The sequence below is a fragment of the Scyliorhinus torazame genome, chromosome 8 (assembly GCF_047496885.1).
Source record: "Scyliorhinus torazame isolate Kashiwa2021f chromosome 8, sScyTor2.1, whole genome shotgun sequence".
Lineage (NCBI taxonomy): Eukaryota > Metazoa > Chordata > Chondrichthyes > Carcharhiniformes > Scyliorhinidae > Scyliorhinus > Scyliorhinus torazame.
In genome coordinates this window covers 48,708,449-48,724,031 of record NC_092714.1, presented here as the reverse complement: position 1 = coordinate 48,724,031, position 15,583 = coordinate 48,708,449, and the positions used below count along the sequence as shown (strand labels likewise).

The window sequence follows — 15,583 nt, the reverse complement described above, 5'->3', positions numbered from 1 at the left end:
AGTCCAGGCCTACACCCATCTGCTGCTGAAATCCCATCCATGCCCTTGTCACCTTCAGGCTTGGCGCTTCTGAAATTCTTTTGATTGGCTCCCCGCCCTCTTTATAAGCTTCAGCCGATCCAAAACTCTGCCTGTGTCCCATCTCACCCACCCACCACCCTCGGTACTCAATGGTCTTTATTAACTCCTTGCAGGGTGTGGCAGAATTTCACTGCTGGTCAATCACTCTTTAGCAACTTAAGTAAAAATAGAGCAATTTGGTGACGCTGTCCAGAATGGGGTGCTCTTCTGAACCATACCTTTTCGAGATCAATTGACCAAAATAGACTCTGAAAATAATAAATGCAGCTAACTTCTTCTGGTAGATGTTGTAGAGTTCACTAGATGGAGGCTGACCATGCCCCCTTATTAAAGTGGTTGTCAAGAAAACTGGAGAATATAGATTTAACTGCAATTACAATGTGTTTTCAAAACTGCAACCTATTTTATGATTTTATTACAGTCCATGCGGGGCTTCTGGAAAAAAATACCTGTGCAACTCATCTACAAAAATAGTCAAATAAGGATACTAAAACCTTCCATAGTCCAGAAAGCAGCCTTTGAATTACTAAAACTACCCACACATGTGCCTTGGCCTAAGGTATGCTGATAAATATGTTTTCCTTTCCAATTTTGGTAATTTTTCTGTACAGCTTTTAACTGAGATCACAAAGATTGAAACCAGCATGAATGCACTCAAATATATTTATTTAATTGAGCAGTCAGCTCTGCAGAATGGTTTGAGCTGAAATTTATTTTAAAATTCCGTTATTTCCCATTTGACAAGCTCTGGATTAATATTCACCAGTCAAGACACTAGGAACTGTGTAGGAACAGTCTTGTGCAGCATGTTTTCTAATGTTTTTACTTGGAAAGTTCTTGTGGTGACATAATTGACCCACCCTGCTTGATAGCTTTTATATACCTGATGGCAAATGTCCACCACTTCATTGCCAAGATGTGCTTCAATGTACTGCACAAAGCAACAAACAAACATTACAATCCAATATCTCCAAGCACTTAGTCGCCACCTGTATTCATGGTTCCAACGGGTTTCTATTAATGGTGGAAAACCAAAGAACATCAATAGTAATTGCACTATTATAAGCCTTTCCTCTGACACTGCCCCTCGCAATGAGCATTAGTTCCATTCTCAGGTCAAAAAAAGGGCTTGTGCTCCCAGAATGAACAGACGTGAGCCAGGAAAGCGGGTGTGCTCATGAGAGCTAATTGTATGGCAGCCAGATTTCACCTTTTTTCATAGCTGATCAACTTGAACAAATGAACTAAAAACTCCCAGTGCAGCTTCTCCATGTTCAATTACCCGTGCAATCAGGAGCTCTGAAAGGAAAGCACCTTTTTCTTTCATTTCCGAAGGCTGTCCAATGAGACAGAATGGGGAATGGTTGAAAGAGCTTTTTCTTTAGGAAAGACAGAATGGAGGTTTTATTGAAAGGTGTCCCTGAGGAAAGTGGGATACCCAAAAATTGTCCAAACAAAGTGTGCAGCAATTGTGTAGCAAGCAGTTTCCTAGGTATTTTGCCAATGGGAAAATTATTTGGATTGGGGAAACATACCAAGGTAGGGAAGACTAATCCGAAGCAGGAGGATTGCTGCATTTGAGTATGTCGAGCCCCCAGTCACAATCTGTTGTCACACCACTATCACCAATTGCAAAGCCCTGGTCCCACCTTTTACTTCAATCTCCTAAACATAAGAAGCTGCATCTGTAATATGGTGTTTGCTGAAGAACTTCCTGTCCTTCACACAAACTCCAATAGATTTTCTCGCTGATTCAACATTTGGCTTCCAGAATTATTTGCATGTCCCGTTTTCACCTTTTCTCAGCATATGAGGGCATTTAAAAGTTTATTGGATAAACATATGGATGATAATGGCATAGTGTAGTTTAGATGGCTTTTGTTTCGGTGCAACATCGTGGGCCGAAGGGCCTGTACTGCGCTGTATTGTTCTATGTTCTATGTTCTATGCAGTGTAGGTGGCTCACTGTTAGGATGCATGTCGTGCCACTGTAAAATTCTCATCTTTTTTTCAAAAGAGAAAATGACACCATCAATTTGAGACAAACTGAACTAACAGATGACGGTGCCGACAGCCCATAATCTCTGGGTCACCAGAGGAGCAGTTCATTGGGAGAGTGGGCAAGAGAGACGTTGGTGGCTTCATGCCAACCCAGCAAACTAATGATTCACTCCAACTTCAACTTCCACCGTCCATCACTAGCGGGCAGCTAAAACTTCCCCCCTCTTAAACGGTGGTGAGAATAGCTCTGGCCTAAATACTTTGTGGAAAATATTCTTTTGTTTTGGGGGGGTCTCAAGGTCAGGTGTCTTGCATAAAGGCAGAGATGATGTGATCAATTTAAAGCACTGCAGACTCTACAAGCACTGGTTTAGATACATCCACTTTAGGGGAGTTAGATAGGGGTAGCCAAGAGGGTGCACCGACTGATAAAAGAGCACCAGTGGGGCGGCACAGTGGTGTTTTGTCACTCCACAGACATTCACATAACCAAGCTGGCACTTCAGTAAGAACTGGTCAAGGACTTTGTTTCCTGTCATCCGATTTCATTTTTCCACAGATGAGAGCAACTCAAAACTGCTCGTCAGAGAAGTGAAGATCATTTTTATTATTTTAAGTCCAAAGTTTTTCCAGAATTGAATAGCCGGAGTTCAGAAGTATTGTTCAGTTATTACTTTTTCGTGTCTTTCACTTGACTCCTCCTGATTCATATCAGGAGGAGCTATCACCTCGTTGAAATAAAAGTGTTTAATCATGTAGCTCGGCAAACTACACGCACCTCCTCACAGGATGTCATTTAGCTAGTCTTCCTTAGCCCCAAGATAAAATACAATTACTTTGTTGGTAAGCCCTCTAAATTTACTGAAAAATAAGATGTCTGGAGGACAGATATATTGTTCAACTGATCCCAGTAATGACCACCAAGGGTTTATATTGGATCTGCAGCAAAAAGTAGTAGACCAGAACATTTGATGAATTTTAATGTGTATAAGCATTCTTTTGTGCCAGCTTTGTGGCGATTAAAGGAATATTTAGTAACATATTGTGTCTTAATGGAGTATGCATCTGTAAGATTCGACACTCTTAGTAATGACTGGGTAAAGCATTATTTGCAACGATCTTGCAGTTTCGATTAGTTGTGCTCAAAACATTTGTTTATTTTTCCTTTGCTATGAATACACTTACATTTGACTTGTTTTGACAGCCACCTCAATATCCAACAACTGGAATTATTGCAATAACTATGGCACTCATGATGTGTGATAAAGTTCACATAGCTGGCTTTAAATATGACGTATATAATCCGAATAGCACTTTGCACTATTACGGCAGTGAAACCATGTCAACCATGAAAAAGGTATGTCACTGAATCAAACCCAAGTTCTATAAATATATATATATATATATATATTTATTAGAAACTTTTTTTAAACAACTTGAGTATCAATTTCCTTATTTAACGGTATTTTCAATTTCCTACTTGCAACAGCTTCAAAAACTCCAGGGATGAGTGAATGTTGTTGGTTGTGAATTGATTTTGGTTAGAGCTGATATTCTTTGCCCACACAAACACCTTTTATAGAATTTCATTCAGCAGTTACGCTAAAAACTCCAGCTTCTAAGTCTCTTCAATGTCATGCACTCAATAACTAGTTCCTAGTGTCAATTTATTCCACTGCAGTAACTATCCTTACTGTGTTTTTTTAAAATATTTTTATTCTTCTCCTTTTTCACATTTTCTCCCAAATTTACACCCACCAACAAGAAACAATAATCAGTAACAAATATGTCAATCCCCATATCAATAACAACAATTCCATCCTCCCACCAAACCACAAACATTAGCCCACATGTTCACTCAAACAAATGACAAAAAGGAATTGGGGATCACCCATAGTTGCCATTAACACACACCGCTCCCCTCCCCGCAATCCTCCCACCCACCCGCCCCAACTAATGTTCGATGTTATCCAGTTCTTGAAAGTGCATAATGAATAATGCCCATGAATTGTATAACCCCTCCATCCTTCCCCTCAGTTCAAACTTAACCTTCTCAAGAGTCAAGAATTCCAACAGGTCCCCCCGCCATGCCAGGGCACAGGGTGGAGAGGTTGCTCTCCAACCTATCAGGATCCGCCTTCAGGCGATCAATGAGGCGATGGCCACAACATCTGCCTCCGCACCCGTTTCAAACCCTAGCTGATCCGACACCCCGAATATGGCCTCCCGGGCCCGGGTCCAGTTTCACGTGCACCACTTTAGAAATTACCCTAAAAACCTCCTTCCAGTAATCCTCTAGGTTTGGACAGGACCAAAACATATGAACATGATTGCCCCCCCCCCCCCCGCAACGCCGCCACACACATCTACTCCTTCAAAGAATCGGCTCATCTTTGCCCTCGTGAGGTGTGCTCTGTATACCACCTTCATCTGTATCAGCCCCAACCTCGCACACGAGGTGGAGGCATTCACTCTCCGGAGCACCTCACACCAGAACCCCTCCTCCATATCTTCTCCCAACTCTTCCTCCCACCTTTCCTTGATCCCTTCCAGTGGTGCCTTCTCCTCTTCCAAAATAGCTCCGTAAACCGCCGACACTACCCCCTTCTCCAGTCCCCTGTCGTCAGCACCTCCTCCAGCAATGTGGAGGCCGGCTACACCGGGAAGCTCTGTATCTCCTTTCTGGCAAAATATCAAACCTGCATGTATCTAAACATTTTCCCCTGCTCCAGCCCATACTTCGCTTCTAGTTCCTTCAATCCTGCAAACCGACCCCTAAGAAACAAATCTTTTAGTGTCTTAATCCTCTTCTCCTCCCATTTCCGAAAATTACCATCCCACTTTCCTGGCTCAAATCTGTGGTTCCCCCGAATCGGCATTTCCCTTGACCCTGCCCCCAACCCATAAGTGTTGGCGAAACTGCCTCCAAATTCTCAATGAATGTATTATTACCGGACTCTCTGGGCGCAATTCTCCCATCGGGAGTCTGTGAAAACCGGAGTGTTTCACTCCGGCGTCGGAGCCCACTCCCAGCCCCCTATTCTCCCGCCCCCGGGGGGCTAGGAGCGGCGTTGCGTCATTTACGCGCGCCGGGCCTTGGCGCCGCGTAAAACCGCATGCGCGGTTGCTGTCCTCCCCGAGGCCGCCCCGCCGAAGATGTTGGATGGATCTTGCGGTGCGGCGGAGGAAAGGAGGTCCTCCTTCAGAGAGGCCGGCCCGCCGATCGGTGGGCATCGATCACGGGCCAGACCCCATTTGCGCCCCCCCCCCCCCCGGTGCAGGAACCCCCCTCCCCCCCCACAGGCCGCCCCTCCAGCGTTCCCGCGCTGTTCCCGCGGCGATTCTCTGAGCAGCCAGCCCTGATTCTCGCCGCGCCGGTTTTGGGGGGGGGGGGGGGGGGGGAGTCGTGTGCGGGTGTCGGGACACGCGCGACGCCCCGTCGATTCTCCCACCAGGCGTGGGGGTGGAGAATTCCGCCCCCTGAGTATTTCCCCGGGGCCATCGGGAGCGGCGCTGTTGCTCGTGCTTTCAATCCCGGCCCCCTGCACAAACTCTCCTCCATTCTGACCCACTGGGAATCAACCCCTCTGACCCAGCTCCGCACCTTCTCCACATTCGCCGCCCAGTAGTAGTACAACAGGTTCGGGAGACCCAAACCCCCTGCCTGCCTTCCCCTCTGTAGCAGCACCTTTCTAACTCTGGCCACCTTCACACCCCTTATGACTAAGTAATCCTTCCCTCAATCTCTCTGAAAAAAGCCTTTGGCAGGAAAATCGGCAGGCATTGAAAAATAAACAGAAATCGCGACAATACGTTCATTTTAACCGCCTGTACCCGGCCCGCCAGCGACGGAGGGAGACCATCCACCTTGCCAGATCAGCTTTCACTCTCCCCACCAAACTAGAAATGTTGTACCCCCCCACTCCCGGGCAACCTGCACCCCCAGGTACCTAAAGTGAGTCCCTGCCCTACGGAATGGCAGCCCCCCCACCCTGGCCGAGACACCACAAAATACTCACTCTTGTCTAGATTTAGTTTGTACCCCGAGAAAGACCCAAACACTCGAAGCAGCTCCAATATTCCCCCTATCGACACCCTCTGTTCCGACACGTATAACAGCAAGTCATCGGCATAGACGGACACCCTCTGCTCTATTCCCCCCCGCACTATTCCTTTCCATACCCCTGAACTTCTTAATGCGAAGGCCAACGGCTCAATCGCGAGTGCAAACAGCAGGGGGGACATAGGACATCCCAGCCTAGTCCCACGGTGGAGGGAAAAGTATCTCGAGCGAATGTTGTTTGTGCGGACACTCGCCCTCGGCTCCTTATATAGCAGCTTTACCCAGTTCACAAATCTTGGTCCAATCCCAAACCGCTCCAGAACTGCCATCAAGTACCCCTATTCTACCTGGTCAAACGCCTCCTCAGCGTCCAATGCCACAACCACCTCTGTTTCCTTCCCCTCCGCCGGTACCATAATGACGTTCAATACCCGTCTAACGTTTGAAAAGAGCTGCCGCCCTCTCACGAACCCCGTTTGATCTTCACCTATCACCTTCGGGAGACACTCATTTTTAAAAAAAATAATTTTTATTAAAGGTTTTCATAAAATATCAATAACAAAATGAGAAAAAAAGAATCCAACAGGGTTAAGTAAAAAAACACAGTCTAGAAAGGCAACCCTCCATACCCCCCTGTACATAAATAATAAATTAACATTAACACCCCGACTTAACACAACAGGTATATACGCCCCCTCAGTAAATAACAAAAACAATAATAAAGTAAACCCCCCCCCCGAGCTGCTGATGCCATTGACCAATGTCTATCATTCTCCCAGAAAGCCTAAACGGTTGCCACCACCTAAAGAACCCCTGTACCGACCCTCTCAAGGCGAATTTCACCCTCTCCAATTTAATGAACCCCGCCATATCGCTGATCCAGGATTCCACGCTTGGGGGCCTCGCATCCTTCCACTGAAGAAGAATCCTTCGCCGGGCTACCAGGGACGCAAAGGCCAGAATACCGGCCTCTTTCGCCTCCTGCACTCCCGGCTCCTCTGCCACCCCAAATATTGCGAGCCCCCAGCCCGGTTTGACCCTGGATCCTACCACCCTCGACACAGTCCTCGCTACGCCCTTCCAAAATTCCTCCCGCGCTGGGCATATGGATGTGATTTGCTGGGCTCCCTGAGCACCTAACACACCTGTCCTCACCCCCAGAAAACCGGCTCATCCTTGTCCCAGTCATGTGTGCCCTGTGCAGCACCTTGAACTGTACGAGGCTGAGCCTCACGCACAATGAGGACGAGTTCACCCTCCCTAGGGCATCTGCCCACGTCCCTTCCTCGATCTCCTCTCCCAACTCCACCTCCCACTTACCTTTCACCTCCACCACCGAGGCCACCTCCTCCTCCTGTGTCACCTGGTAAGTTTCCGAGATCTTACCCACTCCCACTCACCCCCCCGAGAGCACCCTGTCCTGTACTGTGTGCGGCAGTAGCTGCGGGAATTCCACCACCTGCCGCCTGGCAAATGCCCTTACCTGTAAGTACCTGAAGGTGTTCCCGGGGGGAGCCCATACTTTTCCTCCAGCTCACCCAGGCCCGCGAACTTCCTGTCCACAAACAGGTCCCCCAACTTTCGTATCCCTGCTCTGTGCCACCCCGAAAACCCTCCACCTATTCTCCCTGGGGCGAACCGGTGGTTCCCCCATATTGGGGTCCACGCCGAGGCCCCAACCTCCCCCCTATGCCGTCTCCACCGCCCCCATATTTTGAGGGCAGCCGCCACCACCGGGCTCGTGGTATACCTCCTTGTAGGGAGCGGCAGCGGCGCCGTTGCCAGCGCCCCCAGACTCGTACCCACACAAGACGCTGTCTCCAGCCTCTTCCATGCAGCCCCCTCCCCCTCCATCACCCACTTGCTCACCATTGTCGCATTGGCGGCCCAGTAGTACCCACAGAGGTTGGGCAGCGCCAGCCCCCCCTATCTCTGCCCCGCTCCAGGAACACCCTTCTCACCCTCGGAGTCCCTTGCGCCCACACAAACCCCATTATACTCCTGTTGACCCGCCTAAAGAAGGCCTTCGGGATAAACACGGGGAGGCACTGGAACAGGAACAAAAACCTTGGGAGCACCGTCATTTTGACTGACTGCACCCTACCCGCCAAGGAGAGCGGCAACGCATCCCACCTCTTGAACTCCTCCTCCATTTGCTCCACCAGCCTTGTGAAATTAAGTCTACGCAGGGCCCGGGAGACACTCCTCTTGCCTACCTACCAGTACCTTCGCCAATACCTTTGCCCTTACTGTATGTTATTTTGTTTATTCTTCACCAAGATATCATAATACATTGAAAAGAAATACCACATCACATCTTTGAGAAAGGGTTCACGTGTTTTGCACATGATGTGTTGCTGTGAAGTGCGGTAGTGACACTTGTCGCATTAGCAAAGCATCTTTCACACGGCGATGTTGGGAAGCAATGAGATGAATGACCAACTGATTGCTTTTGGTGATGGTTGCGAGAGAATCGAACCCCGAGGGAAGATCAGGATCCTCCACGTGAATCCGGACCAGTGGAGCCCCCAACAGTGCAGCTTCCTCTCAATAATTGACTGAAATGTCGTCCTCGATTATAAGTGGAGTTTGCAGCCACAACCTTCTGAGCTAGAAACGAGAGTGATACCAATTCAGCCAAGCTGCCATGATTCACAGGCTCTCCAGACACCAATCCATGGTTTTCAATTGAAATTTAACAGCGCAAGAAAAAAATCTGAGGTGGAGTGCTCAAGAGTGGGCAATACATCCCTTCTGCTGCTGCTTAATGCATTGATTAAAGTCAAAAGATTTTCTTTTGCTTCTGTTCTTTTCATATGGTAGACAATGAAAACTCTTGACAGGTTGTACATAATAGTCTCCAAATTACAAATTGGGTTTATTAAGAAGCAAAAAATGTCATTACATTGCAGAAATATACACATCTGCAGATCAGGATTTTCCACCTTCCCTCTGCCAATTGCTAAACTGGGATCAAAAATGAGATTGGCACATGCTTCACTGTATTACTGCATCACTGTCACCTGGAGTTTTTGCTGGGAATCATGGGGCATTTTTGCCCAGATAGAAATGGATGCATTCCTACAAATGTACAAATTAGGGGCAGGGGTAGGCCCCTGCACCCTGATCTGCCGTTCGATAAGATCATGGCTGCTCTGATTGTGGCTTCAAATCTACGACATGCGATAGTATGTAATTCCAGCCGTTTGACCCTCAGTGACACTATGCCTACCATTGATCTGGTGGCCAAGATTAATCTGCATAGAATTCGGAGCACAGAAGGGCTATCCAAATCAACAGATCTATGCTGGTGTGCATGCTTGACTTGTAGCTCTTCCTACCTCACCTTATCAAGATAATCTTTTATTTCTTTCTCCCTTGAACCCCTTTAGCATGGCTGTCATATTCACCTGAACCAGTCCATGTAGCAATGGGTTCTACTTTCTCGGCCTCTGATTTATCAGTGACTATCATACAACCTTCGGCCCTGGTTTTGGACACCCTCGCATTAAGCCCGAAACCCATGGTGCCAAACTCAAAAGGATTTATAAAGAATTTTTAAGGTTGCACCAATATATCTAAGACTTGCTGCAACAAATCTTTGTCCCCAATGGCAGCATGGTTTTAACAGAGGCTGGTAAACCTTCCAAAAATATTAAGTTCCTGAGGCTTGAGCCTAAGCATGTTGGGGAATCCTGTCCCATTGAAGATGAGGCCCAGTTCTGCCAAAAGCCGAGACCTGAGGCCACATTTTATTTCAAAATGTTTTGAAGTCCCTGAGGCAGTTAATTTGAATTGGGTTTCGACATGAAATTGTGTACTTTTCCTGCTAACCTTGCCTTGCAAATCGTTCATGAAACAAAAATATACTGAAGGCTGAAATCATTCATGCTCCTCCTGGCCTCCGAAAGGAAAGTAAAACATTACTCCTTATAAAGCTTTCTTGACTTCTGACCTCCGTAGTTTTTCAATTTAGGGCAAAATTAAAATAACAGTTAGGACTATCTGTGTATTTAAAGAAAGACGCCAACAGCTTCCGACTGATATTTTTGATGCTGCTTAGAAGAGCAGGTGAAGAACAAAGACCACGGGATTCAGCTGGATCATTGACGAGCTAGTGAAGGTTGACTGTACGACTATTTACCTGCTCAATTTTTATCTGATTGGGGTTTAAATGGAGCCCATAGTCTTGTATGCTTAGAAACTAAACAAATCTCTAAGCTGACACATTGCTGCTTGCTGCTGCTGGCTTAAAGTAAATGGGTCAGTACCAGAAGGCTTTTTTTAAAATTTGAGAAATACAATGAAAACCTATTTTGATATATCAATTTATCAGAATTCTCCATAATATGTTCGCAGTCCTGCATTCTGTTGGCATGAAACAGGATTGAGCTCTTGATATGATGATTGAAAGTTGCGAGTGATGTCTGCAGAATTATGGATGACAACCCTTGGAGACATGCAAATCATTCCCCTGAAATTCGTCTTTATTGCCAAATAACATTACAGTGATTTGGTGTGTTGATTTTAATGTTGTGGAGGACTTGCCCTTTGCATAGTGCTTGGGTGAAGTGGCAAACATGAACTTGCAAAACCTTTTAATGCAATCAGGTAGAGTCAACATGGTTTTGTGAAAGGGAAGTACTTTTTGACTATATATTAGAGTTATTTGAGAAAGTAACAACAGCAACCAGCAATTTGGATGAAGGGGAACCTGTAGATGTGGTGTGCTTGTATTTCCAGAAGGCAATTGATAAGGTGCCACATCAACGGTTACTGCTCAAAATAAGAGCTCATGGTGTAAGGGGTAACATAGTAGCATGGATAAAAGATTGGTTAGCTAACGGGAATCAGAGAGTAGGGATAAATGGGTCATTTTCAGTTTGGCAAGCTGTGACTAGTGGAGTGCCACAGGGATCCCAGTGGTGGATCCTCAACTATTTACAAGTTATATCACTGACTTGGATAACGTACGGTTGCTGAATTTGCTGATGACACAAATATAGGTCAGAGAGTAAGATGTGAAGAGGACAAAAGGAGTCTGCAAAAGAATAAAGATGGGTAAAGTGAGTGGGCAAAAAATTGACGGATGGAGTGTAATGTGGGAAAATGTGGCGGAAGGTTGAATAGCTTGGGCATGTGCCCATTGGAATTTAGAAGAATGAGAGGTGATCACTCAGACACGTGTAAGACCCAGAGGGGATTTGACAAAGTAGACGCCAAGAGAATGTTTCTCCTTATTGGAGAAACTAGGACCAAGGGACACAGTTTAAAAATAAGCCGTCTCCCATTTAAGATTGGGATGGCAGAGAATTATTTTCTCTTGAAGAGTCTATGGCTCTTTCCCAGAGAGCAGTGGAGGCAGGGTCACTGAATATTTTTTAAGGTTGTGGTAGTTAAGTTCTGAATTGACAAGGGAGTCAAAGAGGGTATATGTCGGAGCTAGACAGGAAAGGGGAGTCGAGGTCACAACCCGATCAACCATGATTTTATCAAATGGCAGAGCAGACTTGAGGGGCCGAATGGCCAACTCCTCCTAATTCATATGACTGTATGTATGTTTGGATGTTCTCTCTGTATTTTGCAGCTATATGGGTCTTGCGTTACAAAACACTAAATGTTCGTACCGGTGCTGATCATTGAAGAATCTGTTTTCTGTCAGTGTGTTGCTACTGCCAGATTTCAGTAGCCTAGTGAGAAATTTGCTCTGCATCACTGACCAGGAGGAAGTCAAGCCTTGTGAGTCAGTGTAATTTTTCCAACCAAACTACAAGTAACGCCCATACCTAATGCGTGTTTTTTGAATGAAAGTGTGATTGAAAACAAAGCTGGTTTGTTTTAATGTTTCGTGTAATGAAATTTCCACCTTTTTTGAGCACTATTAATTGTACTGTTGCATTTGCAGATGGTGTACCATAATATCACTGCTGAACAAATGTTTCTGAAGAAGCTGAAATCATCCAATACAATTTTTGATCTGACTGGAGAATATTGAAGTAAGCATTCTTGTTGGAATTAGTGCTGCTGTATGCTGTTGAGCGCAGTTTCCCGTGCTGCCTCGAGTCCTTCTCTTATACTGGGAAACAAACCACTAATCGTTGGACCGTTGAAAGATTGAGCACAAGAGAATAATCCCTTTTGGTATAGAACAGTGATGTGAGGAATAACGCCAGTTGCAATTGCTGTGTGGCATCAAAAGCCATCTCCTGCTGGGACTCTCATGAAGGAATTGGGCATTGAGAAGACAATGATGGACTCCAGCCAAAATGGGGTTTCATCATTAAAATCTCTGTGAACGAACTTTGGAAAAGAAGAAAAATGGAATTGACATTAACATCCCATTTTGCTGGTTCTGGAGATGGAAAAATGTTTTGCCAGTGAGTGCTGATTACACCATGGGATATGGTTTGGATGGTGACCTGAAGAAGCTGAATTTACATACACCTGCACAGGGTTCAAATATGATTAATATGCACTCAGTGTCCTTTCACATGGAAACAGCATTCTTGAAGCTAGTACCCCCGTAATGTTACTTACAATCACTTTAAATTGTGACAACCTAAATGTTCAAGTTGATCATTTTTCTAATAGTTTTTTTTTAAATGATGAAAATGTTTCCAGTAAAGAATATAAAAGTAGGCTTTTGGAATCTTCCTGAAGCTCTGTTATAGTTCATAGTTTGATGTGGTGACATGGAATTATCTGTTCAGCAATTCTACGGCTAGTTTTCTAGTTATGTCGTTTCGGTTTGGGCACAGTTGGGTAACTTATTTACCAAGGTGACCAGAGATTCACTCTGATCTTTGTAAGATCATTCCAGTCTGTGGCATAGAATTAAGAAGCAGCATTCCTTGAATTCAGGACTGAATTATGTTGTTTGAAATTAATACACTACATTTATTGCTTCTTAATAGTTCAACAGATGGAGTCTCGTACCTTCAATTTGTAATAGAATGTTTGAGAAAATGTGTTTTTATTTTTTTTAAAATTATCAAAGTCATTTTGTAAAAAAATAAATATCCACTTTATCTCCTGTTACAGAAACCAAACATTCATATTCAGAAAGCTCGCTTTCCCAGTTTCTATCTTGCTTGGGCAGCTGTACAGATTAAAAATATCAAATCAGTTCCCCGGTATGGGAACCGCTGCAGCACGAACCAGCCAACTGAACTAACCAACCCTCATCCCCTGTATATAGAGTTCCTTTGGGTGCGGTTTTCCCACCACGTTGCACCCAGGGTCTCGGTACTCACTGGCTGCAACGTGCCAGGCCTCACACCGGCGCAGATTACTACTAGTCTCCAAAAACGGAGGACAGGCATGATGGCCACACCTGAGGGGCATTGGAGCCCCAGATGGTCTGTCCCCACTCCTGGAACCCTCCCTGGCAGCACTGGGCGGTGCCTGGGTGCTAGTTTGGCACAGCTGAGGGGAAAGAGGGGGAACTAAAAGGGAGGACTTTTTTGGGGGGGGGGGGGGTTTATTCCTCACTGCAGAAAAAAATTCTAAGCGTGGGACTTTCCAGTGAGAAATTCCCCAAGCTGCAAAAAAACAAAAATGAAGTGAGAGTACTGGTCTGGATCGTGGGAATCACCCCACCAATCCCGCCCAAAATGACACCGAGTCATTTTTTGTTAGAATCACATCCTTTGTCTTTGTTTAGACAGTCATAGTGGAGCCATATAAAAGCCACACTGCCCCTTGGATTAAGGAGAGCCAAATCCCCCACGGGTTTTGTGAAAATGTCAGAGAGCAGCAAGAATTATTGTTCCATTGGCACTAACTGTCTGCTTTGAAATGGGAAAACCTAATTTTTGGGTCTTACTGGGATCCTAATGAAGTTTGTGTTGTACTGCTGTACAGGATTATAGTGCCCCAAATACCGCCCCCCCCCCCCCCACCCTGTGATCCACAGGGTTGATGTTTGGCCCAAACATGCAGGCAGAAAGAGAGGCCACTTGGTGAAGGCATGGAATCAGTGGGGAGGTGGGGAGAAAATGTTAATTTTCCCTCTACTTCAATTTATGCATCGCCGTTAGAATTTCACCAGTTTTATTTTCTTCCAAAATTGCAATATACTGAGCTTTACAAAGAAATATGGTATTTTTTCATTTTAAAATCATTTGTCTTGTTTGTTGGGCCGGTGCCTGCTGGACTGCGGATTCTGAACAGAGTCTTTGGCAACAAATTAAAACTCTCTTTGGTTTTCACTCCGAGATTTCACTCTGGGTGCGAGAATTGGATTCTACTCATGAACAATGCAAAATAAAGATATTCTTGCTCCTGCTTGCTATATGGTGACACCTGCTGGAAAGTGTGCATATGGACACGGTGCCATGATATTGTTCGAAAGGCTGATGACATCAACTGGAGACTGGCAGCTACATTTGGAACTTTTAACTCCAGTGAAGCTTTGAAAGAACGATATTGGATCAGTTTCTCATTCTACCCAACCCACGAATTTCCTTTCCATTCAATTGGGGCTGGTTTAGCACAGTGGGCTAAACAGCTGGATGATAATGCAGAAAAGGACCAGCAGTGCGGGTTCAATTCCCATACCAGCCTCCGAGAACAGGTGCCGGAATGTGGCGACGAGGGGCTTTTCACAGTAACTTCATTGACGCCTACTTGTGACAATAAGCAATTATTATTCATATTTGAGCAGCGCATGTTTTATTTTGCAGAACCTACCAAACTGGGCAATTCTCTAACTTATCTCTGGATTATCCGCAGGGTGAAGTGCCTAATGACACAAACGTTACCATCTTTTAAATGTGAACTACATGCCACTTGCTCTCTCCAACACCATAATTAAGGGCTCGATTACCCAGCCTTGTTATGCTCAAGTGAAACGACGTCGTTGAATAAATGGAGAGGCTAAAAACGAGAACCGTGCCAGGCGCTAAACAGTTTACGATGCAACTGGCCCGCTCTCGTAAGCGAAATCGGGATCTCGCCGTAGTGTGACGAAAAACCAATTATCACCACTGAAGCCCTATTTCCATACAATTCACGAGAGCCACCCCATATCCAGAGGCCGCCCGTCATTCACCGCCTCCCCAGCAAGTGGTCACACTTAGTACTCCTTTTGAAAACCGTGAACCTGGCGGAAGGGCTTCTGCAGGGAGCCGAGGAGGTGAGTAGCCATCTTTGCTCACAGGCAAAGAGCCTGAGGTGCTGGGCTTGCCACCCCAGTGGGGGATGGGCGGACCCTCGGCTGGGGGTCGGGGATTCTCCGCAGGCGTATGCTGCCATGGGGGGGGGGGGGGGGCATGCTGGGCGGGCTCAACTGCTTGCGGCACCACCATGCCAACCCCTGAATAGTGTGTACCTGTTCCTGGGGCAAGCCTTGTCCCTGTCTGTCTGCCTCACCAACCACCCATAACCCCCACCGATTGCCGAGGCTGCGCGGCTGAAGGCTATCGTTAATAGGAATTG

General features: G+C 45.9%; 1 protein-coding gene across 16 annotated transcripts in view; it reads left to right on the top strand.

Annotated features, from left to right (window-relative positions):
- Positions 1–13,180, top strand: part of LOC140427824 (type 2 lactosamine alpha-2,3-sialyltransferase-like) — a 236,019-nt gene extending 222,839 nt beyond the window's left edge. For all 16 annotated transcript variants that reach the window (XM_072513533.1, XM_072513535.1, XM_072513531.1 and 13 more), the window contains 3 exons: positions 503–640; positions 3,287–3,439; positions 12,051–13,180. In XM_072513533.1, the coding sequence (XP_072369634.1) occupies positions 503–640; positions 3,287–3,439; positions 12,051–12,140 (381 nt within the window). In that variant the 3' untranslated portion in view covers positions 12,141–13,180. The remainder of the gene's footprint in view (positions 1–502; positions 641–3,286; positions 3,440–12,050) is intronic.
- Positions 13,181–15,583: the final 2,403 nt, after the last annotated feature.